Source organism: Argopecten irradians, chromosome 1, assembly GCF_041381155.1.
Source record: "Argopecten irradians isolate NY chromosome 1, Ai_NY, whole genome shotgun sequence".
Lineage (NCBI taxonomy): Eukaryota > Metazoa > Mollusca > Bivalvia > Pectinida > Pectinidae > Argopecten > Argopecten irradians.
Genome location: NC_091134.1, coordinates 65,263,585 through 65,288,593, shown reverse-complemented (window position 1 = coordinate 65,288,593; position 25,009 = coordinate 65,263,585). Strand labels below are relative to the sequence as shown.

At 38.6% G+C, this 25,009-nt stretch overlaps 1 protein-coding gene across 1 annotated transcript; it reads left to right on the top strand.

The window, feature by feature from the left end:
* Positions 1-47: 47 nt before the first annotated feature.
* Positions 48-25,009, top strand: LOC138305568 (mitochondrial tRNA methylthiotransferase CDK5RAP1-like). The gene is made up of 12 exons (XM_069245879.1): positions 48-440; positions 1,138-1,241; positions 5,283-5,406; positions 5,664-5,792; positions 7,887-7,968; positions 8,084-8,204; positions 9,227-9,469; positions 9,805-9,958; positions 22,493-22,623; positions 22,773-22,922; positions 23,313-23,429; positions 24,779-25,009. The coding sequence occupies exons 1-12, from the start codon at positions 140-142 to the stop codon at positions 24,902-24,904; spliced, it is 1,782 nt and encodes a 593-aa protein (XP_069101980.1). The 5' UTR covers positions 48-139; the 3' UTR covers positions 24,905-25,009.

Sequence of the window (25,009 nt, the reverse complement as noted above, 5' to 3'; positions counted from 1 at the left end):
ACCATGAGCAATTTTATTATACGAGGCATTCCGAAAAAGTGCACAAATCCTATGATGACGACAGAGAGGTTCCACATTCAAACAACTTCCACTTTGCACTTGAAGAGATTATGGAAAACGAGCAAGACATTATATAACAATGGCAGCATCGCACAACGCTAGGTGTCTACGAAAATTACTGAGACGGAATGCAGATATTTTCACCTGTCCTTGTAGAAGAGATCCAGTCAGATATTTGACAACAACAAGAAATAAGCACTGTGCTAATGACATTGACATAAACAGCAAAGGTCCTGGAGTATCTTCAGGGAATCGATTGGTCAACAACCCACTCCCCTTCAAGTCTTTTTTACCTAAAGCTTCTTATCCCGACCTTGACACATACGATACTGAAGACGTCCCATATGCTCCTATTCAAATGCACAAGGAAACCAGGAAAGGTAACGACGTCTGATTTCATCCAACACGCAATGATTACCCTATATGAGCTAAGTACATTAGATAAGTATGATATATCAAGGATTTATATATTTTTTCATATACGTCCTTGGCTATATATATGAAATTATATGGAAGCCTGTTATGGTAATACTGAAATACATAAATGGGCCGAGTGACATATTTCCACAAGCCCTCCACCTGTGGGTGCAACTCGCGAGTTTAAGTCTACATTGTATGTGGGGTATTCGGCCATTCGCTGGCCGGTGGTTTTTCTCTGGGTATTCTGGCTTTCCTCCACCAACTAACCTGGTACATTATTAAATGATTATGACCCTGGGTATTAATAGGGTGTTAGACTAATTAAACCCAAACCTTGAAAAACAATATGTTGTTTTAGGACAGATACTTTGGTTTGTTTATTTTTACGTCCTATTAACAGCCAGGGTCATGTAAGGATGTGCCAGGTTTGTTGGTGGAGGAAAGCCGGAGTACCCGGAGAAAAACCACCGACCAGCGGTCAGTACCTGGCAACTGCCCCACATGGGATTCGAACCCGCATCCCAGAGGTGGAGGGCTTGTGGTAATATGTCGGGACATCTTAACCACTCAGCCACCGCGGCCCCATGAGGGACATGCAGATACATTGTACAGTGTATATGTATTTATGTACATGTATATGCTTTGTTTTGTTTACAGTTTATTTTGAAACCTATGGCTGTCAGATGAATGTGAACGACACAGAAATAGCAATGGCAATCTTGGAGAAAAACGGATTTGTCATGACAAATGATTTGACAAAGGTATATTGCTATTGATGAATTGATACTGTAGGGATTTCCCTCCTGTTTCAACATTCGGAGTCCCAGGTTTGAAGTTTGCGAGTCCCTTTTAAAAATATTTGAGACTTTTTGCTAAAATTTATTGAAGATCTTGTTAGACTTTTAATGCTGTACCAGAAAACGTATCTTTTAATGTAGGTAACTGTATATGATTTTGAAAAAATAGACTGCTTCTATTTTATCTAATTGACCTGTAATTTTCATTTTATATTCATTCCATATTGAGTCCCAAGGACTCCCATCATTTTATTTTAGGAGTACCTAGGCGTTTTTGTGCATCAGAGACACAGATAACCTGCGTCCTGGAATTCCCTGAAACTTACATTGATTAAAACATATATACAGTGCATTTTCTACTGAAAATACCATTATGCAGACAATCATAGAGTCAGTGGAAAGTCTCATGGCCAACTGTAATGCTAGGTTTACACTATGTTCCCGGCGGCCACGGCAGCCCCGTTTCAGGCCACCGTGGACAAAACGTGGTGACCGCGAGACAACGCAGAAGGACGTGATAGATAAACGTGAGCGATCGTGATTACCGTAGATGCCGTGCCAGATTTTTAAACTGTCAAAAAATTTGCCACGGCAGTCACAGTACAGATGGTGAACGCCATAGGGCGTAATAAAACGGGATTGACGTAACAAAACGTAACAGTGCGTAAGAGGCTGTAACAGAACTTCAAGACGGTCCGTGGTGGAACGGGCAGCAAGCACGTTCCCCAGAATCTCACGGTGATTTCAAGTTTTGTGACATTCTGTTGCGTTTTTTCCACGTTTGATCACGGTTGATGCAGATTGGCTGCACGTTTCGTGCCGTTTTGTCCAGGGTTTTCAAGGTTTTTACGGCAAGCCAAGGTGGATGAAAACCGTTTTTGATGCGTTCTGACAAGGCATCTTACGGCTTGTTGCGGTTGAAAGTCCGACGTGATACGGCTTGTTATGTCTTATTACGGTCTTACGTTGCAAGCAAAATATGATAAGAGTATCATTGCCTGGCCTGGTACATATTTGCTACTTCATTGAATTATTTGTATTAATAAATAGGAATAGTCATTATCAAACACATTTAAACCCTCAAATTATACCAAAGCCATTATTGCAAAAGGCAGATTAAATGAGTACAGAAAAAAATATATTTGCGTAGAAACACTTGGCTATAATATTTATATATTTATACCAAATATACTTTTAACAAATTTTGTAATTAAAACGTGTTTGAAATGACATTTTCGGCAATAAATATTGTTTCAGTTGCTCCAAAAAGCCCGGCATCAGACTTTCATCCTAGTAAGCCTTGGCGGACCGTGAAAAACGTATTGGAGTCCGATCAAAACGTGTAAAACGTAGCAGACCTCATCAGATCGTAACAGGCCTAGAGAGAACGTAGTGGTATCCTTGATGAACCGTGCTAAAGCCGTAGTGTTCCTTTAACCTCCGGGAACAGAACTTTCCCCTATATCCACGGTCCACCACGTTATCCGTAAAAGACCGTGGCAAAACTTCACAAAACCTAGCTCAACTTGAAAACAGTTGCAAAAATAGCCAAAATTCCATGGCGCACCACGTTTCGGGCAAATGGGGCTACCGTGGTCGCCGGGAACATAGTGTAAACCTAGCATAAGATTTTTTTAATTTTTTTTTTTATTTTTCAAAAGTTTTCAGTATGTAAAAGTTACACCAGACATCAGCACACAAATCATTCATCATCTTCATTCAGTCATTCATCATTATATATATATATATATCATCATACATATAGTCATATACCCACTCATGATCAATATGCAACATCATTCAGTAATCATCATATCCCACAGTAGCAAAATTATATTTGATTATCTATATCACCACTCAATAAACAGCGTTACTATAGCTATAGTTATGCACATCATCATTCAATTTGCATCATCATCACTATGTCAAAAATATAATCACTGGATTATTTTATATCATCATCAATAACTCATCAAAAATTTCATCACAATGTGTATTTTAATATCATAATCAGTGTTATCGCATATATCCTCTTATTACATATCAAACATAACATTATATATATATCATTACCCACATCATTCAGAAAAATGATGATAATTACACAAGGTCATTACTGTACATGTAAGCATCCACATTGATCTGAATGAATACTATTTATATCATAAACACACACTAGAATTTGGACCTGAAGTAAAATATTGTCTGTTTCTCCCTCCTATAGCTACTGTACCCACCCAAAAACACATGCACAATATGTATACTAAAAATGGCTACTGTACCCACCAAAAAACACGTGTACAATATGTATACTAAAAATGGCTACTGTACCCACCAAAAAACATGTATACAATATGTATACTAAAAATGGCACTTTGCAAAGATACTTGATGGTAGATATGGTAATACTCCACAACCTTATACAGTATATAGATATGTATAATTTACACTTTTTTCATAGTTATACCCCTTTGTTACAAAACAATTAAACAGCTACTTCTCCTAAACTACTGGGGGGATTTCAGTGATGCTTTGTGGCAATTATCCTTAAGCTTATAAAGTACAGATTTACACAATCTATACAATATATGTATACAATGAAAGTTGGCCTCCTGGATGAAAGATCTCTTTCATTTTCATTTTTAGCCCACCATCTGATTAAAATCGCCTTTTGTCCGTGGTCCTTCGACCGTCCGTCCGTTTGTCCATCTTTTAATAATTCTTGTTATCGCTATTTCTCAGAAAGTGCGGAAGGGACCCCTGAGCCATTGTTGTGCATAGTGTGTTTTGGGACTGATCAGTCAACAAGATGGCCGACAGGCTGCCATCTTGGATTTGGATAATTGAAGGTTGAAAAGTAGAGAAAAGATCCATCTGACAATTGTCAGACATACATATATATGTAGATCAATCTTTGATAGGTGCCAAGATCCTTCTTGGATCTCTTGTATATGTAGCTTCCCATAGGGCCCTAGTTAACGTTATGAATAATGAATTTTGGGACCAATCGGTCAACAAGACCGGTCGCCATCGTGGATTTTTATAGTTAAAGATGTTACCGCTATTTCTCAGAAATTACAGAAGGGATCTTTCTCAATTTTCATATGTAGGATCCCCTAGAGTCTTAGTTGTGCATATTGCATTTTGAAACAATTTGGCAACAAGATGGCCGACCGGCCGCCATCTTGGATATTGGTGGTTGAAGGTTGGTATCGCTATTTCTCAGAAATTACTGAAGAGATCTTTCTCAAATTTCATATTTAGGTCTTCCTAGGGCCCTAGTCGTGCATATTGTATTTTGGGACCGATCGGTCAACATGATGGCCGACCAGCCACCATCTTGGATTTTGATAGTTGAAGGTTGCTATTTCTCAGAAAATACTGAAGGTCTCATTCTCAAAATTCATATGTATAGGATCCAAATAGACCCTTAATTTGTATAATACATTTTTGGAGCAATTGTCAACAAGATGGCTGACATACCGCCATCTTTGATTTTGATAGTTGAAGATTGAAAAGCAGAGAATTGTCATACATTGATCATTCTTTGCTGGGAGCCAAGATCCCTCTGGGATCTCTTGTTCAAGGATGATATTCCAATTCTTCAATATTAGTTGTAATTGATCTTGACTTCCTCTTTAAAATTATTCATATAAGATAAGTTTGATGTCATATACAAAAGGAAGGAAGTTATAGCATATGCCTGAACAGGTAAATAAATCATGTTATATGCCATATCCCTAAGTTTCGATTAATTCTTGGAAAATATAATAGTAGAACTATAAAAAATCTCTTAAGAAATGTTTAAGACAGGGAATGTTTGAATAGGTAGGTGGGAAAGGAATGGAAAATACTTTTATAAAAGTCATATAAAATAGATATGTCGGAAATCAGTATGATATAGTCTGTTGATTACCTCAGGGATTACAGGACAGCAGGTAAAGAAAGACATGTTAATAAGGCATTGTTCTACGATACTTTTATATTCTATTTATCGTTTTAAAGGCTGACGTTCTTTTCATGATGACCTGCTCTATCAGAGAAGGTGCTGAGCAGAAAATCTGGAAGCGTTTGGAATATTACAAATCTTTGAAAAAGAAGAGATCTTCTATGAAAATTGGGATATTAGGTAGGTAAAATAACAATATTATGTCTTTTATTCTTCAGTTTAATTTGATTAAAACAAACAAAATTTTTGTGAAGAAAACAGATTGAACAACAGACATCAGCCTTATTCTTCAGTTCATAATCAAATCAACCCTTTCTTTCCTTTATGTACAATTCCTCACTGAGAAGACTATGAAAGTTGTTGATATTTTCTTATGTTCAAAGAATTATGCAGCATTGCTATATGTAACCAATGAAAAGGTCTTATGTTCTTCTCAGGGTGTATGGCTGAGAATTTGAAGAAGGAGATCATAGAGAAAGATAAACAAGTAGACATTGTGTGTGGCCCTGATGCCTACAAAGATCTGCCACGCCTCCTGGATGTCACATCCACTGGCCAAGCTGCTGGTACAGCCCTCGAACTCCTAATTAAACATTGGTTAAAACAAATGTCACTAGACTGACACGGGACAATGATGATACTTCTATTAATCTAAAGACAGTAGATTTAAATAATTTAAATTTTGATTTGGTTTTTAGCTCACCTGGCCCGAAGGGCCGGTGAGCTTATGTCATGGCGCGGCGTCCGTCGTCCGTCCGTCCGTCCGTCCGTCCGTCTGTCCGTCAACATTTCCTTTAAATCGCTACTAGTCATAGAGTTCTGCATGGATTGTAACCAAATTTGGCCACAAACATCCTTGGGGGAGGGGGAACAGAACTTGTATAAATTTTGGCTCTGACACCCCGGGGGCAGGAGGGGCGGGGCCCAATAGGGGAAATATAGGTAAATCCTTTAAATCGCTACTTGTCATAGAGTTCTACATGGATTGTAACCAAATTTGGCCACAAACATCCTTGGGGGAAGGGGAACAGAACTTGTATAAATTTTGGCTCTGACCCCCCGGGGGCAGGAGGGGCGGGGCCCAATAGGGGAAATAGAGGTAAATCCTTTAAATCGCTACTAGTCATAGAGTTCTACATGGATTGTAACTAAATTTTGCCACAAACATCCTTGGGGGAAGGGGAACAGAAGTTGTATAAATATTTGCTCTGACCCCCCCCCCCGGGGGCAGGAGGGGCGGGGCCCAATAGGGGAAATATAGGTAAATCCTTTAAATCGCTACTTGTCATAGAGTTCTGAATGGAATGTAACAAAATTTGGCCACAAACATCCTTGGGGGAAGGGGAACAGAACTTGTATAAACCCCCGGCGGGCGGGCCTTTTCCTTAACGCTCTGACTAATTCCCCCTGGGAGCAAATTTGCTCCCCCCCCCCCCCCCCCCCCCCCCCCGGGGGCAGGAGGGGCGGGGCCCAATAGGGGAAATAGAGGTAAATCCTTTAAATCGCTACTTGTCATAGAGTTCTACATGGATTGTAACCAAATTTGGCCACAAACATCCTTGGGGGAAGGGGAACAGAACTTGTATAAATTTTGGCTCTGGCCCCCCGGGGGCTGGAGGGGTGGGGCCCAATAGGGGAAATAGAGGTAAATCCTTTAATTTGCTACTAGTCATAGAGTTCTGCATGGAATGTAACCAAATTTGGCCAGAAATATCCTTGAGAGAATAAGAACTGAGTTTGTATAAATTTTGGCTCTGGTCCCCGGGGCAGGAGGGGCGGGGCCCAATAGGGGAATTATAGGTAAATTCTATAAATTGCTACTTAATTGTCCTAGAGTTTTGTATGGATTGTAACTAAATTTGGCCACAAACATCCTTGGGGGTAGGAGAACAGAACTTGTATAAATTTTGGCTCTGACCCTCAGGGGGCAGGAGAGGTGGGGCCCAATAGGGGAAATAGAGGTAAATCCTTTAAATCGCTACTTGTCCTAGAGTTCTGCATGGATTGTAACCAAATTTGGCCAGAAACATCCTTTGTGGAAGGGGAACAGAACTTGTATAAATTTTGGCTCTGACCCCCAGGGGGCAGGAGGGGTGGGGCCCAATAGGGGATTTAGAGGTTAATATTAAAATTCCTTCAGAAAAGAAACAATGAACCTGTATTCAGAAAATTATTTGGCATTACAAACCAGGTGAGCGATACAGGCCCTCTGGGCCTCTTGTTTGGTTGAGACAAACAACTTCCTATATAAATTGCTGTTTCATTCTAATATAGTTCTGTTGGACTTTTGTTTCGGTGTGGTAATTTATTGTTCTGTTAAACATAAACTACTGTCAACCAACTTATTTATTTTAGCAAATTTTAGAATCAATGTAACTTGATCTCTACAAATTGATATTCTTGCTCAATTGAATTAAAGATTTTTCTATTCAATTTTAATTCTGTGAAACTTAATCTCCGCAAAAATGTTTTGAAACCAACATCACAAAATTTAGAAACTATGGAAGAAAGTTGGTTCACATTAATTGCAATAAAATGTGCAGCTTAAATCATGAGGTACCTGTAACACTCCAGATATCTGTGTATTCACACATGTTTAATGTTTGCAAGATATGGTATTCTTTTTCTCAATAAAAAAAGATATGATTGTTTCATTACAGTGAATGTGATGCTTTCATTTGATGAGACTTATGCTGATGTTATGCCAGTGCGAGTGAAGAAAGATTCACCTTCTGCTTTTGTGTAAGTTACATCACCCATATGATTTACGGGGTGAATTTGTTGCTGATTTTGAGATTCCATGTATTCTGTTTTCAAAATGATCAATTGCACATTAAGAGGGCCAATTTTTTCCCAGATCTATCATGCGAGGCTGTGACAACATGTGCACCTATTGTATTGTACCGTTTACTAGAGGTAGAGAAAGGAGTCGTCCTATCACATCTATAGTTGAGGAAATCCAGGCGTTATCAGTCCAGGTACGAACAGTTATGTTCTACAATCAATTCTACAAGCAGAAGTAAACCATTTATAATATAAAATCAACAACATCTGTAAATGGTTTGTTTCCTGAAAATATATTGATAGAAGGCACACATATTACTATAAAGAATTAAGGGAGATGATGCTAGACTGAATTAACATGAATGACACCCATTAATTCTCCTAATACTGGTTACTTTCATGATAATTAACTTTGTACAGGAATACCATCCTCGATAACCGAGGAGTTACTATTACTGTTGTTACATCCACCTCTGGAATATGTCTTAGCAATTTTGATAGCAGTTTAGGAGAAAAAGATAGACCAATCACAGGCCTTCTGAACCTTTCTTTGAAGATTAAAGATACTTCAAAGCCACACAGTCAACCACAGTGTACCATTATTTAATTCATTTGATGTACATAAAAGGACCAAACTGTAGCTACCTGTCTCATCTGTTGGCTGACACAGAGTCTTCGGTTTTGCTATGACAGGTGTGGGTATAATGACAGTGATAGTAACCCCTGGAATATTGATGTTGGGAAACCAGATACCTGTTTATTGATTGGCTTAAGTCACTACCTTAATCTAATTATTATGATGATGAAATCTCCCTAACTTTACTTACAATGTATAAACAAACCTTGACACTGTGTAATCAGGGTTGTATGTGATATATGACTTGTTCTATCCTTGACACTGTATCCTTGTAATCAGGGTTGTATGTGATATATGACTTGTTCTATCAGGACGTCTTTGTGATCTGAACAACTGTATAGTCAGGACATCTGTCTAATCAGAATAATTGTCTACTTTTTTTGTCCAGTTTTCCAATCAAATCATAAATGTAGTCAAGACATTTGTATAGTCAATATGCTTGTTTTATTAAAATCTTTTATGATCAGGACAACTGTGTAATCAGGACATTTGTATAGTCAGGATTATTATCTTATTAGGACACCTGAGTTATTAACTAACATATGATATATATGATTATGCAAAATTTGTTTATTTCAGGGGTTAAAAGAAGTCACTCTCCTCGGACAGAATGTAAATAGCTATATAGACAAGTCTGAGTCAAAATATTATGGGGGATTTGATACAAATTCTCCAACAAAAAATAGCTCAGGGTTTAAAACTGTTTACAAACCTAAAATGGGAGGTCGTCGATTCAGTGATTTGTTGGATGCAGTGTCTAGAGTGAACCCAGAAATAAGGATACGTTTTACCTCTCCTCACCCTAAAGACTTCCCTGATGAGGTGAGTTAAGAAATTATTAAATACATTTTATTCTATTTCAGGTAATATACTAAATATTTGACATATGGAACAATCCATTGAAGTCATGTTTAAATAATAACGAAGCTTTTGAAGGTGAACTAGGATTACCTCCCCTTAATCCTTTATTCTTTGGAGGATTTGTATTATTTTCAGGAAAATGTGTATCTTTCGAAATCCTAGCTTTGCATGGTATTATGATAAACCCATGTAAAAAAAAATCATACTCTGTATGGTTTTTCCTTACAAATATTGCATTCATTATATGCTTGTGAAATAGTTTGAGTAAGTTTGGTACATCTGGTTTGTTTTTATAGGTGTTATACATGATGAAGGAGCGACCAAACATTTGTAATCAAATCCACCTGCCTGCCCAGAGTGGTAGTACATCTGTCCTAAAGGCCATGAGACGAGGATACACCCGAGAGTCCTACCTGGAGCTCGTACACCATATCTGGGACATCATACCAGGTTATAAAAATCCCCAAAATCACCACTACATGACTATTTTATATGGTTCACAGTTAATTTCTGAGCTATTTAGCCTTTAACAACCAGCCTATGTGTTTCAGATTAACTCTATCATTGCATGAACGTCCTGACTTCCATTCCAGACAAGGTTACCCACACCTTGCCTGTAGTAATTGTTGGGATATCTCTTACACACACTATGCCTTGCCTGTAGTAATTGTTGGGATATCTCTTACACACACTATGCCTTGCCTGTAGTAATTGTTGGGATATCTCTTACGCACACTATGCCTTGCCTGTAGTAATTGTCGGGATATCTCTTACAGACACTATGCCTTGCCTGTAGTAATTGTTGAGACCTCTCTTACACACACTATGCCTTGCCTGTAGTAATTGTTGAGACCTCTCTTACACACACTATGCCTTGCCTGTAGTAATTGTTGAGACCTCTCTTACACACACTATACCTTGCCTGTAGTAATTGTTGAGACCTCTCTTACACACACTATACCTTGCCTGTAGTAATTTTTTTTTCATTTCAACAAATTTTATTGACATATTGATGGTACAGTCAATAGGATGGAACAACAGGCTAGGCCTATATAAGTTCTCTCCATTGGTGGATGGAGTGTTTATATATAAATCAGTTATAATATCTACATATATATATTGTTACATTAATATTTTTGAAATGAAAAAAATACAATAACATTCAGGGGAGGTAACTCAGGTTTAACACAGACAGACACACCATAACACACACCTTACACACAATTATAATCTAAACATGAGGATATAGTGATCATAATACCAATATATATATATATAGGAAAAAGTTTATCAACATGGCATTCCTTTTCGCTAATGTTTTCAGGCCTTTCAGGCCATCTTCAGGCGATTGTATATTTACTTTAAGTAAATAAACAATCGCCTGAAGATGGCCTGAAAGGCCTGAAAACGTTAGCGAAGAGGAATGCCTTGTTGATATATTTTTTAGCCCACCATCATAGCTTTTTGTCCGTGGTCCGTCGTCCGTCCTTCCGTCCGTCCGCCCGTTAACAATTCTTGTTATCGCTATTTCTCAGAAAGTACTGAAGGGATCTGTCTCAAATTTCATATGTAGGTTCCCCTAGGGACCTAGTTATGCATATTGCGTTTTGGGACCGATCGGTCAACAAGATGGCCGCCAGGCGGCTATCTTGGATTTTGATAGTTAAAGTTTGTTATCGCTATTTCTCAGAAAATGCTGAAGGGATCTTTCTCAAATTTCATATGTATGTTCCCCTAGGGCCCTTGTTGTGCATATTGCGTTTTCGGACCGATCGGTGAACAAGATGGCCGCCATGCAGCCATCTTGGATTTTGATATCTAAAGTTTGTTATCGCTATTTCTCAGAAAGTACTGAAGGGATCTGTCTCAAATTTCATATGTAGGTTCTCCTAGGGACCTAGTTGTGCATTTTGCGTTTTGGGACCGATCTGTCAACAAGATGGCCACCAGGCGGCCATCTTGGATTTTGATAGTTAAAGTTTGTTATTGCTATTTTTCAGAAAATGCTGAAGGGATCTTTCTCAAATTTCATATGTATGATCCCCTAGGGCCCTTGTTGTGCATATTTTGCGTTTTGGGACCGATCGATGAACAAGATAGCCGCCAGGCAGCCATCATTGATTTTGATAGCTAAAATTTGTTATCGCTATTTCTCAGAAAGTACTGAAGGGATCTGTCTCAAATTTCATATGTAGATTCGAATTCCCCTAGGAACCTGGTTGTGCATATTGCCTTTTGGGACTAATCAGTCAACAAGATGGCCACCAGGCAGCCATCTTGGATTTTGATATTTAAAGTTTGTTCTCGCTATTTCTCAGAAAGTACTGAAGGGATCTGTCTCAAATTTCATATATAGGTTTCCCTAGGGACCAAGTTGTGCATATTGTGTTTTGGGACCGACCAGTCAACAAGATGGCCGCCAGGATTTTGGATTTTCCAAAATCTTGAATTTTGATATTTAAAGTTTGTTATCGCTATTTCTCAGAAAGTATTGAATGGATCATTCTCAAATTTCACATGTAGGTTCCCCTAGGGCCCTAGATGTGCATATTGCGATTTGGGACCGATCATCAACAAGATGACCGCCAAGGAACCATCTTGGATTTTGATAGTTGAAGTTTGTTACTGCTATTTCTCAGAAAGTACTGAAGCAATCCGTCTCAAATTTTATGTGTAGTATATGTTTGAAAAAGTTTAAAAAGTAGAGAAAAGATCCATCTTTCCATTGTCAGACATAGATCATTCTTTGGTGGGCGCCAAGATCCCTCTGGGATCTCTTGTTTCTTAATATCTACTGATGCACAACGTCTTTTAAAAGTTTAAGTATATATATATATATATATAAAAAGATAACACAACTATAAAACAGTTTTTTCCGCCCTAGCACTTTCTCAGCTCATGCTGGTCTTCAGGGGTTTGAATTCTTTTATTTGTAAAACATGACGTCATAGTACAATGACTTCATAGTAAGATTACGTCATAACATGGTACATAAAGATATTGTAAATGTTCTGGAAGAAACTAACAAAAACATGAGGACAAAATAAAAACTAATTCCTTTGTCCCATTCTGAATTTAGCACAGGTTTCATAAGTTGAATGAAAGACATTTCTTTATTTTCTCTTTTTTAAAGGCCCATTACCTTTCCGGAGCAAAATATAAAGGTATCTTAAAAACATTAATAACATCAGAAAATGCATACCGTTGACCTAAAATAAGGTTACGACACCAAACATATGCAAGATTTCCTGCGTAATATATGAAAACAGTGGAGAGTCAATTCGCTGTTTTGCCGTCTGGCGCAGTGATAGTCAACTACCGCCCGGTATTTAGGACGACGGCGGGAAACATAATACGACCCGCGTTATGAAAATAAACATTTTATTTATTTTAATCAAATCGTTCAGAAGGTGATGATAAATGTAGTATTAACGGTAAGTTAATAATTTTTGCAACTCTACAAAATTATCGATCTTGTTTTACATTCCCATTTTAAAAATTTAAAACCGTTTCGGAAAGGTTGTGGGCCTTTAAAGATCTGCATTAGACATTTGATATATTGGTAAAATAAAAAGTTATCATTAGCACACATATGACAATGTTCGTTTAGTGTTAAATATCTGAGATGATCTGTTTTGGTTTGTTGTCAGTGTAATGTAACTCTCTTTCTCAATTCCATTCCTGTCTGAACAATATAAAAATCTGAGCATTTTTTACAAATAAGTGCGTATATGACGTTTTTGGATGTACAATTCATATTAGTTTTAATTTTGAAATGAAAACCATTTTTGAATGTATAATTTTTACACTCTATAATAATATCACATGTTTTGCAATGCTTTTGCATACATTTAGTGACGGAAGTATCTTGAATTTTTTAATCAAATTTTGACGCACATAAAATACGTTTAAAGTTTTTAGGTTGACGCTTGCAATTTTTTATTTTCTTGTTAGATAAAATCAATTTCATTCTGTCGCTATTTTTCATGTAATCTTCACAACCTTTTACAATTGAAAAAATATTGTAGTTGTTGGGATTAAAAGTACTGACAAAAGGTATTATATTGCTTTTGATTCCACTTTATTCAGTTTCCTTAAATGAATAGGTCCTTCTTTTTAGCTCACCTGGCCCGAAGGGCCAGTGAGCTTATGTCATGACGCGGCGTCCGTCGTCTGTCGTCCGTCCGTCCGTCAACATTTCCTTTAAATCGCTACTAGTCATAGAGTTCTGCATGGATTGTAATCAAATTTGGCCACAAACATCCTTGGGGGAAGGGGAACAGAACTTGTATAAATTTTGGCTCTGACCCCCCGGGGGCAGGAGGGGCGGGGCCCAATAGGGAAAATAAAGGTAAATCCTATAAATCACTACTTGTCCTAGAGTTCTGCATGGATTGTAACCAAATTTGGCCACAAACATCCTTGGGGGAAGGGGAACAGAACTTGTATAAATTTTGGCTCTGACCCCCTTGGGGCAGGAGGGGCGGGGCCCAATAGGGGAAATAGAGGTAAATCCTATAAATCGCTACTTGTCCTAGAGTTCTGCATGGATTGTAACCAAATTTGGCCACAAACATCCTTGGGGGAAGGAGAACAGAACTTTGGCTCTGACCCCCTGGGGGCAGGAGAGGTGGGGCCCAATAGGGGACTTTGAGGTTAATGTTAAAATTCCTTTAGAAAAGAAACAATGAACCTGTATTCAGAACATTACTTTGCATTACAAACCAGGTGAGCGATACAGGCCCTCTTGGCCTCTTGTTTTGCTCTTTCAACTCCGTAATCTATAACTTCTTGTGGATAATGCTGTTTGCGCAGATAAAAAACTAAGTTATCTAAGTGTTTAGCTAAAATACTTTTATCACTTACGATTGTGATTAGACGGGACGCTAAATTAAAGGGGATATTTAGCTTTACATGCCTTGCATGATTTGAATAAAAATCAAGATAATTATGCGAATCTGTCGGCTTACAATATAAGTCAGTAGTGATTACACCATTTTTGATATGTACAGATATATCCAAAAACGGTAGTTTTACTGTACTAGAATCCATTGTGTACTGTATATCAGCTGGATGTAGCTTATTAAGTTCTTGAAATAATGTATTTACATCTTTATCTGATTTCCAGATTATAAAACAATCATCCAAAAATCTTCTTAAATACTCAGCTTGTTCATTGTCTATTTTCCCGATGTTTCTGTTAAGCATTTCCTCTAGGTAACCATGAACCAAAGTAGCATATGTAGGGGCAACGTTTGTCCCCATCGCTGTACCTTTACATTGCCGATAATATGAATTATCAAAATAAAACATATTTCTAATCAAAACTATTTTCAAAGCTTCCAAAATAAAGTTTTTACTTACTCGATTGTCAATTAAAGCAGGGTGTTTTTCTAGTCAAAAATATGGACATGGACATGTTTTTTTTTACTTATATATATATATATATATACATAAAAAGAAAACACAACTATAAAACAGTTTTTTCCGCCCTAGCGCTTTCTCGGCTCATGAAACCCCTGAAGACCGGCATGAGCCGAGAAAGCGAGAAAGCTAGGGGGGGGGGGAACTGTTTTATAGTTGTGTTTTCTTTTTAAGTATATGGAAACCATCACATGGACATGGTTCTTTTTACTTATATATATAATGTATCATATTAAATATGTATATATGAGACATAACATTTTTATGGGATAATATACAGTTAGGTGGATTGACCAAAAGGTCCACATGCATTATTGCACAGGTCATAACCATCCAAACTTTTATTGTTTGAATTATACAGAATTAATTATTTTAAGTTTAGAAATATAATAATATGATAACTTATTAACTGTTGTAAAGAATCAAAAACTAAATAAATGAAAGTCAGTTTATTAACACAGAAACACAGCAATATTGCCCACTAGTTTCCAACTATTTCAAGGATTTTACAAAATTACATGTACTTGATTAATATGAAAAGTATTCTATGAATAAGTCCAAAGGTCAATATAAAGGCTTACTGTATCTTATAAAGATTAAAACGTTGAGACTTTCATATGAATATATCAACAATCAGGACATCCGTAAAGAAATATGTCAATACTAATATGATTATGTGTATTAGTGTACCTATTCAGGTTTTGGAGTAATTCATTGCAGGAATCATTGAAAAGGGGACATTCAAGAAAATAACGAGAAACTGTTTCTAATGGATTAGAGCAACTACATGAAGGGTTATCAATTAGATGATCATGGTGTAAATAAAAAATTTAAATCACTACAATTATTTCTAAGTTGCGTAAGAATGATATTTGCCCTCCTTTCCCCTTCTGATTTAAAAATTTGAACTGATATTATATCAGTTACTTTATCTTTGTCTAATAAAAGTTAAAATCTTGCAAGTGTAGGAGAGTTAAAGAGATTTGTATCAGAGGTATTAACAGTGCGGCACATGAATGGAAAGAAGCTGTCATAGTAACTGTTAGACCTGCATATTGGGGGTTAAATTGTCTAGTGTGACGGAGAGAATAGTAGTTTTCATTAGGATTATTAGTAAAAGGAATTAGTATGTCTTGTAAGTAATGTGGGGAAAGTTCGTGCATTAATTTACATACATCATGATGTATTTCTGTTTCTCTCTTCTAGCAGCCAGGGATTCCCAACAAAGTTCGGTATAAAGTTTAATATGAGAAGTGCCTGATCATAGGCCTGTGATTATTCTTGCTGTTTCTAATTGAATGGATTCTAAAAGTTCAGTAGATTGTTGGGTGCAGTTATCTCAAACAATGTCAGCATATTCAAAAATTGGCCTAATAAATGCTGTATATATCAAAAGTAATGTTTTCCTACTGACTTTAGTTTTTATGTAGCGAAGAATGTTGAGTTTTGTGTAAGATTTTTCATATATGTTGTGGATGTGTTGATTCCATATTGCATCATCTGTTAATGTAAACCCCAGATGTGTATGAATGAAGTGTCAGTGATTTGGCTGTTTCGAAAATTTATTTTGTAGTAATTATTTAGATATCTCTTACAAACACTATGCCTTGCCTGTAGTAATTGTTGGGACCTCTCTTACACACACTTTACCTTGCCTGTAGTAATTGTTGGAATATCTCTTGCACACACCATGCCTTGTCTGTAGTAATTGTTGAGACCTCTCTTACACACACCATGCCTTGTCTGTAGTAATTGTTGAGACCTTTCTTACACACACTACTATGCCTTGCCTGTAGTAATTGTTGAGACCTCTCTTACACACACCATGCCTTGTCTGTAGTAATTGTTGAGACCTCTCTTACACACACCATACCTTGCCTGTAGTAATTGTTGGAATATCTCTTACACACACCATGCCTTGTCTGTAGTAATTGTTGAGTGAGACCTCTGTTACACACACCATGCCTTGTCTGAAGTAATTATTGGGACCTCTGTTACACTCCATGCCTTGTCTGTAATTATTGTTGAGTGGGACCTCTGTTACACACACCATGCCTTGTCTGTAGTAATTGTTGAGTGAGACCTCTGTTACACACACTATGCCTTGCTGTAGTAATTGTTGGACCTCTGTTACACACACCATGCCTTGTCTGTAGTAATTGTTGAGTGAGACCTCTGTTACACACACATGCCTTGTCTGTAGTAATTGTTGGGACCTCGTTACACACACTATGCCTTGTCTGTAGTAATTGTTGGGACCTCTGTACACACACACATGCCTTGTCTGTAGTAATTGTTGGGACCTCTGTTACACACACCTTGCCTTGTCTGTAGTAATTGTTGGGACCTCTGTTACACACACTATGCCTTGTCTGTAGTAATTGTTGGGACCTCTGTTATACACACTATGCCTTGTCTGTAGTAATTGTTGGGACCTCTGTTACACACACTATGCCTTGTCTGTAGTAATTGTTGGGACCTCCGTACACACACTATCCTTGTCTGTAGTAATTGTTGGGACCTCTGTTACACACACTATGCCTTGTCTGTAGTAATTGTTGGGACCTCTGTTACACACACATTGCCTTGTCTGTAGTAATTGTTGGGACCTCTGTTATACACACTATGCCTTGTCTGTAGTAATTGTTGGGACCTCTGTTTCTTCAGTAATTGTGGATGCCTTGTCTGTGTAGTAATTGTTGGGACCTCCGTTACACACACCATGCCTTGTCTGTAGTAATTGTTGGGACCTCTGTTACACACACTATGCCTTGTCTGTAGTAATTGTTGGGACCTCTGTTACACACACTCCTTGTCTTGTCTGTAGTAATTGTTGGGACCTCTGTTACACACACTGCCTTGTCTGTTGTCTGTAGTAATTGTTGGACCTCCTTACACACACACTATGCCTTGTCTGTAGTAATTGTTGGACCTCCGTTACACACACTATGCCTTGTCTGTAGTAATTGTTGGACCTCGTTACACACACATGCCTTGTCTGTAGTAATTGTTGGGACCTCTGTTACACACACCATGCCTTGTCTGTAGTAATTGTTGGGACCTCTGTTACACACACTTGCCTTGTCTGTAGTAATTGTTGGGACCTCTGTTACACACACTATGCCTTGTCTGTAGTAATTGTTGGGACCTCTGTTACACATACTTTACCTTGTCTGTAGTAATTGTTGGGACCTCCGTTACACACCATGCCTTGTCTGTAGTAATTGTTGGGACCTCCGTTACACACACTATGCCTTGTCTGTAGTAATTGTTGGGACCTCCGTTACACACACTATGCCTTGTCTGTAGTAATTGTTGGGACCTCCGTTACACACACATTACATCCCTTGTCTGTAGTAATTGTTGGGACCTCCGTTACACACACATGCCTTGTCTGTAGTAATTGTTGGGACCTCTGTTACACACACATGCCTTGTCTGTAGTAATTGTTGGGACCTCCGTTACACACACCATGCCTTGTCTGTAGTAATTGTTGGGACCTCCGTTACACACACTTTGCCTTGTCTGTAGTAATTGTTGGGACCTCCGTTACACACACTATGCCTTGTCTGTAGTAATTGTTGGGACCTCCGTTACACACACCATGCCTTGTCTGTAGTAATTGTTGGGACCTCCGTTACACACACCATGCCTTGTCTGTAGTAATTGTTGGGACCTCCATTACACACACTATGCCTTGTCTGTAGTAATTGTTGGGACCTCCGTTACACACACCATGCCTTGTCTGTAGTAATTGTTGGGACCTCCGTTACACACACTAATACCTTGTCTGTAGTAATTGTTGGGACCTCTGTTACACACACTATACCTTGTCTGTAGTAATTGTTAGGACCTCTGTTAAACACACCATGCCTTGCCTGTAGTTATTATTGAGACCTCTCTTACACACACTATACCTTGCCTGTAGTAATTGTTGGGAGACCTCCGTTACACACACTATACCTTGTCTGTAGTAATTGTTGGGACCTCCGTTACACACACTATACCTTGTCTGTAGTAATTGTTGGGACCTCCGTTACACACACTATACCTTGTCTGTAGTAATTGTTGGGACCTCCGTTACACACACTATACCTTGTCTGTAGTAATTGTTGGGACCTCTGTTACACACATACCTTGTCTGTAGTAATTGTTGGGACCTCTGTTACACACACTATACCTTGTCTGTAGTAATTGTTGGGACCTCCGTTACACACACTATACCTTGTCTGTAGTAATTGTTGAGACCTCCGTTACACACACTAATACCTTGTCTGTAGTAATTTTTGGGACCTCTCTTACACACACTAATACCTTGTCTTTAGTAATTGTTGGGACCTCCGTTACACACACTATACCTTGTCTGTAGTAATTGTTGGGACCTCCGTTACACACACTATACCTTGTCTGTAGTAATTGTTGGGACCTCTGTTACACACACTATACCTTGTCTGTAGTAATTGTTGGGACCTCCGTTACACACACTATACCTTGCCTGTAGTAATTGTTGGGACCTCTGTTACACACACTATACCTTGTCTGTAGTAATTGTTGGGACCTCTGTTACACACACTATGCCTTGTCTGTAGTAATTGTTTGGACTCCTGTAGTAATTGTTTGGGACCTCTGTTACACACACTATACCTTGTCTGTAGTAATTGTTGGGACCTCTGTTACACACACTATACCTTGTCTGTAGTAATTGTTGGGACCTCTGTTACACACACTATACCTTGTCTGTAGTAATTGTTGGGACCTCCGTTACACACACTATACCTTGTCTGTAGTAATTGTTGGGACCTCCGTTACACACACTATACCTTGTCTGTAGTAATTGTTGGGACCTCTTTACACACACATCCTTGTCTGTAGTAATTGTTGGACCTCTTAACACACATATGCCTTGTCTGTAGTAATTGTTGGGACCTCCGTTACACACACTATACCTTGTCTGTAGTAATTGTTGGGACCTCCGTTACACACACACTATACCTTGTCTGTAGTAATTGTTGGGACCTCCGTTACACACACTATACCTTGTCTGTAGTAATTGTTGGGACCTCCGTTACACACACTATGCCTTGTCTGTAGTAATTGTTGGGACCTCCTCTTACACACCATCAGTATGTTGGACCTTTACACACACATACCTTGTCTGTAGTAATTGTTGGGACCTCTGTTACACACACCATGCCTTGTCTGTAGTAATTGTTGGGACCTCTGTTACACACACTATACCTTGTCTGTAGTAATTGTTGGGACCTCCGTTACACACACTATGCCTTGTCTGTAGTAATTGTTGGGACCTCTGTTACACACACTATACCTTGTCTGTAGTAATTGTTGGGACCTCCGTTACACACACTATACCTTGTCTGTAGTAATTGTTGGGACCTCTCGTTACACACACTATACCTTGTCTGTAGTAATTGTTGGGACCTCCGTTACACACACTATACCTTGTCTGTAGTAATTGTTGGGACCTCTCTTACACACACTATGCCTTGTCTGTAGTAATTGTTGGGACCTCTGTTACACACACTATACCTTGTCTGTAGTAATTGTTGGGACCTCTGTTACACACACTATACCTTGTCTGTAGTAATTGTTGGGACCTCTGTTACACACACTATGCCTTGTCTGTAGTAATTGTTGGGACCTCTGTTACACATACTTTACCTTGTCTGTAGTAATTGTTGGGACCTCCGTTACACACACTTTGCCTTGTCTGTAGTAATTGTTGGGACCTCTGTTACACACACTATACCTTGTCTGTAGTAATTGTTGGGACCTCGTTACACACACATGCCTTGTCTGTAGTAATTGTTGGACCTCTGTTACACACACTATACCTTGTCTGTAGTAATTGTTGGGACCTCCGTTACACACACCATGCCTTGTCTGTAGTAATTGTTGGGACCTCGTTACACACACTATGCCTTGTCTGTAGTAATTGTTGGGACCTCTGTTACACACACCATACCTTGTCTGTAGTAATTGTTGGGACCTCCGTTACACACACTAGTATCCTTGTCTGTAGTAATTGTTGGGACCTCGTTACACACACATATACCTTGCTGTAGTAATTGTTGGGACCTCCGTTACACACACTATACCTTGTCTGTAGTAATTGTTGGGACCTCTGTTACACACACCCTTGTCTGTAGTAATTGTTGGGACCTCTGTTACACACACTATACCTTGTCTGTAGTAATTGTTGGGACCTCTGTTACACACACTATACCTTGCCTGTAGTAATTGTTGGGACCTCTGTTACACACACCATACCTTGTCTGTAGTAATTGTTGGGACCTCTGTTACACACACTATGCCTTGTCTGTAGTAATTGTTGGGACCTCTGTTACACACACTATACCTTGTCCTGTAGTAATTGTTGGGACCTCTGTTACACACACTATACCTTGTCTGTAGTAATTGTTGGGACCTCTCTTACACACACTATACCTTGTCTGTAGTAATTGTTGGACCTCTGTTACACACACTATACCTTGTCTGTAGTAATTGTTGGGACCTCCGTTACACACACTATACCTTGTCTGTAGTAATTGTTGGGACCTCCGTTACACACACTATACCTTGTCTGTAGTAATTGTTGGGACTCTGTTACACACACTATACCTTGTCTGTAGTAATTGTTGGGACCTCTGTTACACACACTATACCTTGTCTGTAGTAATTGTTGGGACCTCTGTTACACACGCCATGCCTTGTCTGTAGTAATTGTTGGGACCTCCGTTACACACGCCATGCCTTGTCTGTAGTATTTGTTGGGACCTCCGTTACACACACTATACCTTGCCTGTAGTAATAATTTTTGGGACCTCCGTTACACAAACTAATACCTTGTCTGTAGTAATTGTTGGGACCTCCGTTACACACACTATACCTTGTCTGTAGTAATTGTTGGGACCTCCGTTACACACACTCCTTGTCTGTAGTAATTGTTGGGACCTCGTTACACACCCATGCCTTGTCTGTAGTAATTGTTGGGACCTTCGTTACACACACATGCCTTGTCTGTAGTAATTGTTGGGACCTCCGTTACACACACCATGCCTTGTCTGTAGTAATTGTTGGGACCTCTGTTACACACACTATGCCTTGTCTGTAGTAATTGTTGGGACCTCCGTTACACACACTATACCTTGTCTGTAGTAATTGTTGGGACCTCCGTTACACACACTATACCTTGTCTGTAGTAATTGTTGAGACCTCCGACACGCACACTAATACCTTGTCTGTAGTAATTGTTGGGACCTCCGTTTCACACACTAATACCTTGTCTGTAGTAATTGTTGGGACCTCCATTACACACACTATACCTTGCCTGTAGTAATTATTGGGACCTCCGTTACACACACTATGCCTTGTCTGTAGTAATTGTTGGGACCTCCGTTACACACGCCATGCCTTGTCTGTAGTAATTGTTGGGACCTCCGTTACACACACTATACCTTGCCCAGTAGTAATAATTTTTTGGGACCTCTGTTACACAAACTAATACCTTGTCTGTAGTAATTGTTGCGATGTCTGTTTTAGATGTGTCATTGTCGAGCGACTTTATCGCGGGGTTCTGTGGTGAGACTGAGTCCGACCATGAAGATACCCTGTCCCTGATGAACATCGTACAGTACCACTTCGCGTACATGTTCCCTTACAGTATGAGGAGTGTAAGATTTATTTACATTTTTATTTTGTTAAAACTAATATGTATTTTAATGTGTGAAACTAATATGTATTTTAATGTGTAACTTTAACATGCTAAAAAGTTAACTAGTGTATCATTAGCAGTAATATGGATCATTGTTTTATGTTACAGAAGACACATGCCCACCACAAGCTTCAGGATGATGTTCCTGATGAGGATAAGAAACGTCGTCATCTTGAGATCAGCACAGTGTTTAGGGAGGGAGCATTAAAGAGAAACCAGGCTCAGATTGGCCAGGAACAATTGGTACTAGTAGAATCTGTAAGTCATCTGACTATAATTATTTGATTTATTGTGTGTGAATGTCCGTTGTAGACCGTTTGGTTCAAAAGCAGATGTGTGAAGTCATTCACACTTATTCAGGTTTGGTTATTATAAAACTGAATGTTAGAAGTATATTTTAAAAGAAAACAATTTTCTTTAAAAGTTCAGGACATTGCAGTACAGTTTTTTCATTTATATCAACCAGCACTAGACTGGAAATCAATTCTTGGATTTTTCAACTCTTAATGATCACACTGAAGAGCTCAAGGCAATATATGTGAACATTTTTGACCCATTCACTAGAAATTATTCCCTATAAATGACTGAGTTAACATAAAGTTACATGAAGCTGTGATTTTTATCTGTAATATTTATACACGTACATAGGTAAGTAAACGATCAAGTGACGATATGGCTGGCCGGAACGATGGTAATACTAAGGTGATATTATCAGGGGCTGGAGCAGACGGTCACCTAAAACCAGGAGACTATGTGGTGGCAGAGGTAGGTCTCTTTATCATATCCTGGTAGTAGGTAACACCAAGCTGGAAGTATCCCATGTCTCTTTATCATATCCTGGTAGTAGGTAACACCATGCTGGATGTATCACATGTCTCTTTATCATATCCTGGTAGTAGGTAACACCATGCTGGAAGTATCCCATGTCTCTTTTTCATATCCTGGTAGTAGGTAACACCAAGCTGGACTTTATCATATCCTGGTAGTAGGTAACACCATGCTGGATGTATCACATGTCTCTTTATCATATCCTGGTAGTAGGTAACACCAAGCTGGATGTATCACATGTCTCTTTATCATATCCTGGTAGTAGGTAACACCAAGCTGGTAGTATCCCATGTCTCTTTATCATATCCTGGTAGTAGGTAACACCAAGCTGGAAGTATCCCATGTCTCTTTATCATATCCTGGTAGTAGGTAACACCATGCTGGATGTATCACATGTCTCTTTATCATATCCTGGTAGTAGGTAACACCATGCTGGATGTATCACATGTCTCTTTATCATATCCTGGTAGTAGAAAACACCATGCTGGATGTATCACATGTCTCTTTATCATATCCTGGTAGTAGGTAACACCATGCTGGATGTATCACATGTCTCTTTATCATATCCTGGTAGTAGAAAACACCATGCTGGATGTATCACATGTCTCTTTATCATATCCTGGTAGTAGGTAACACCATGCTGGATGTATCACATGTCTCTTTATCATATCCTGGTAGTAGGTAACACCAAGCTGGAAGTATCCCATGTCTCTTTATCATATCCTGGTAGTAGGTAACACCATGCTGGAAGTATCCCATGTCTCTTTATCATATCCTGGTAGTAGGTAACACCAAGCTGGATGTATCACATGTCTCTTTATCATATCCTGGTAGTAGGTAACACCAAGCTGGAAGTATCCCATGTCTCTTTATCATATCCTGGTAGTAGGTAACACCAAGCTGGAAGTATCCCATGTCTCTTTATCATATCCTGGTAGTAGGTAACACCAAGCTGGATGTATCACATGTCTCTTTATCTTATCCTGGTAACAGGTTACGCCATACTGGATGTAACCCATGATCACTTCATACCCAACACTAAAAAAAATGAGTTGAGCCAATTTGTTTTCAAATAGTGGAACAATTTTCTATCCATGACAGGGAATCTTTTGTAGAATCATTTTTGCACTCTTAAGAAAAAGCAGAAATATCTTTTTGGTGAAGGATGAAGACCACCTTCCATGATGATTTAATCATTAAAGTTACATTACACTATGCTCTTGTTTTATTTGTTTTGGATATAAAATGTCTGTTGTGAAGCAACTGATCATTTTACTTACTTTCAGATTACTTCCTGTTCGTCCCAAGTGTTACACGCGAAGCCATTATACACCAGTTCCATCTTGGAATTCCACCAATCACATCGTAGTAACCATGGCAACAGTCAACAAAAATGTACTGTTACCAACTAAGTATATTATTTCCCAAAGGGATTCAATTAAGTTTACGATTTATTGCCGTTTGAATAAATATCTTATGTCACGAATGTTTCAATAAATTTGAGATTAATTATAAAA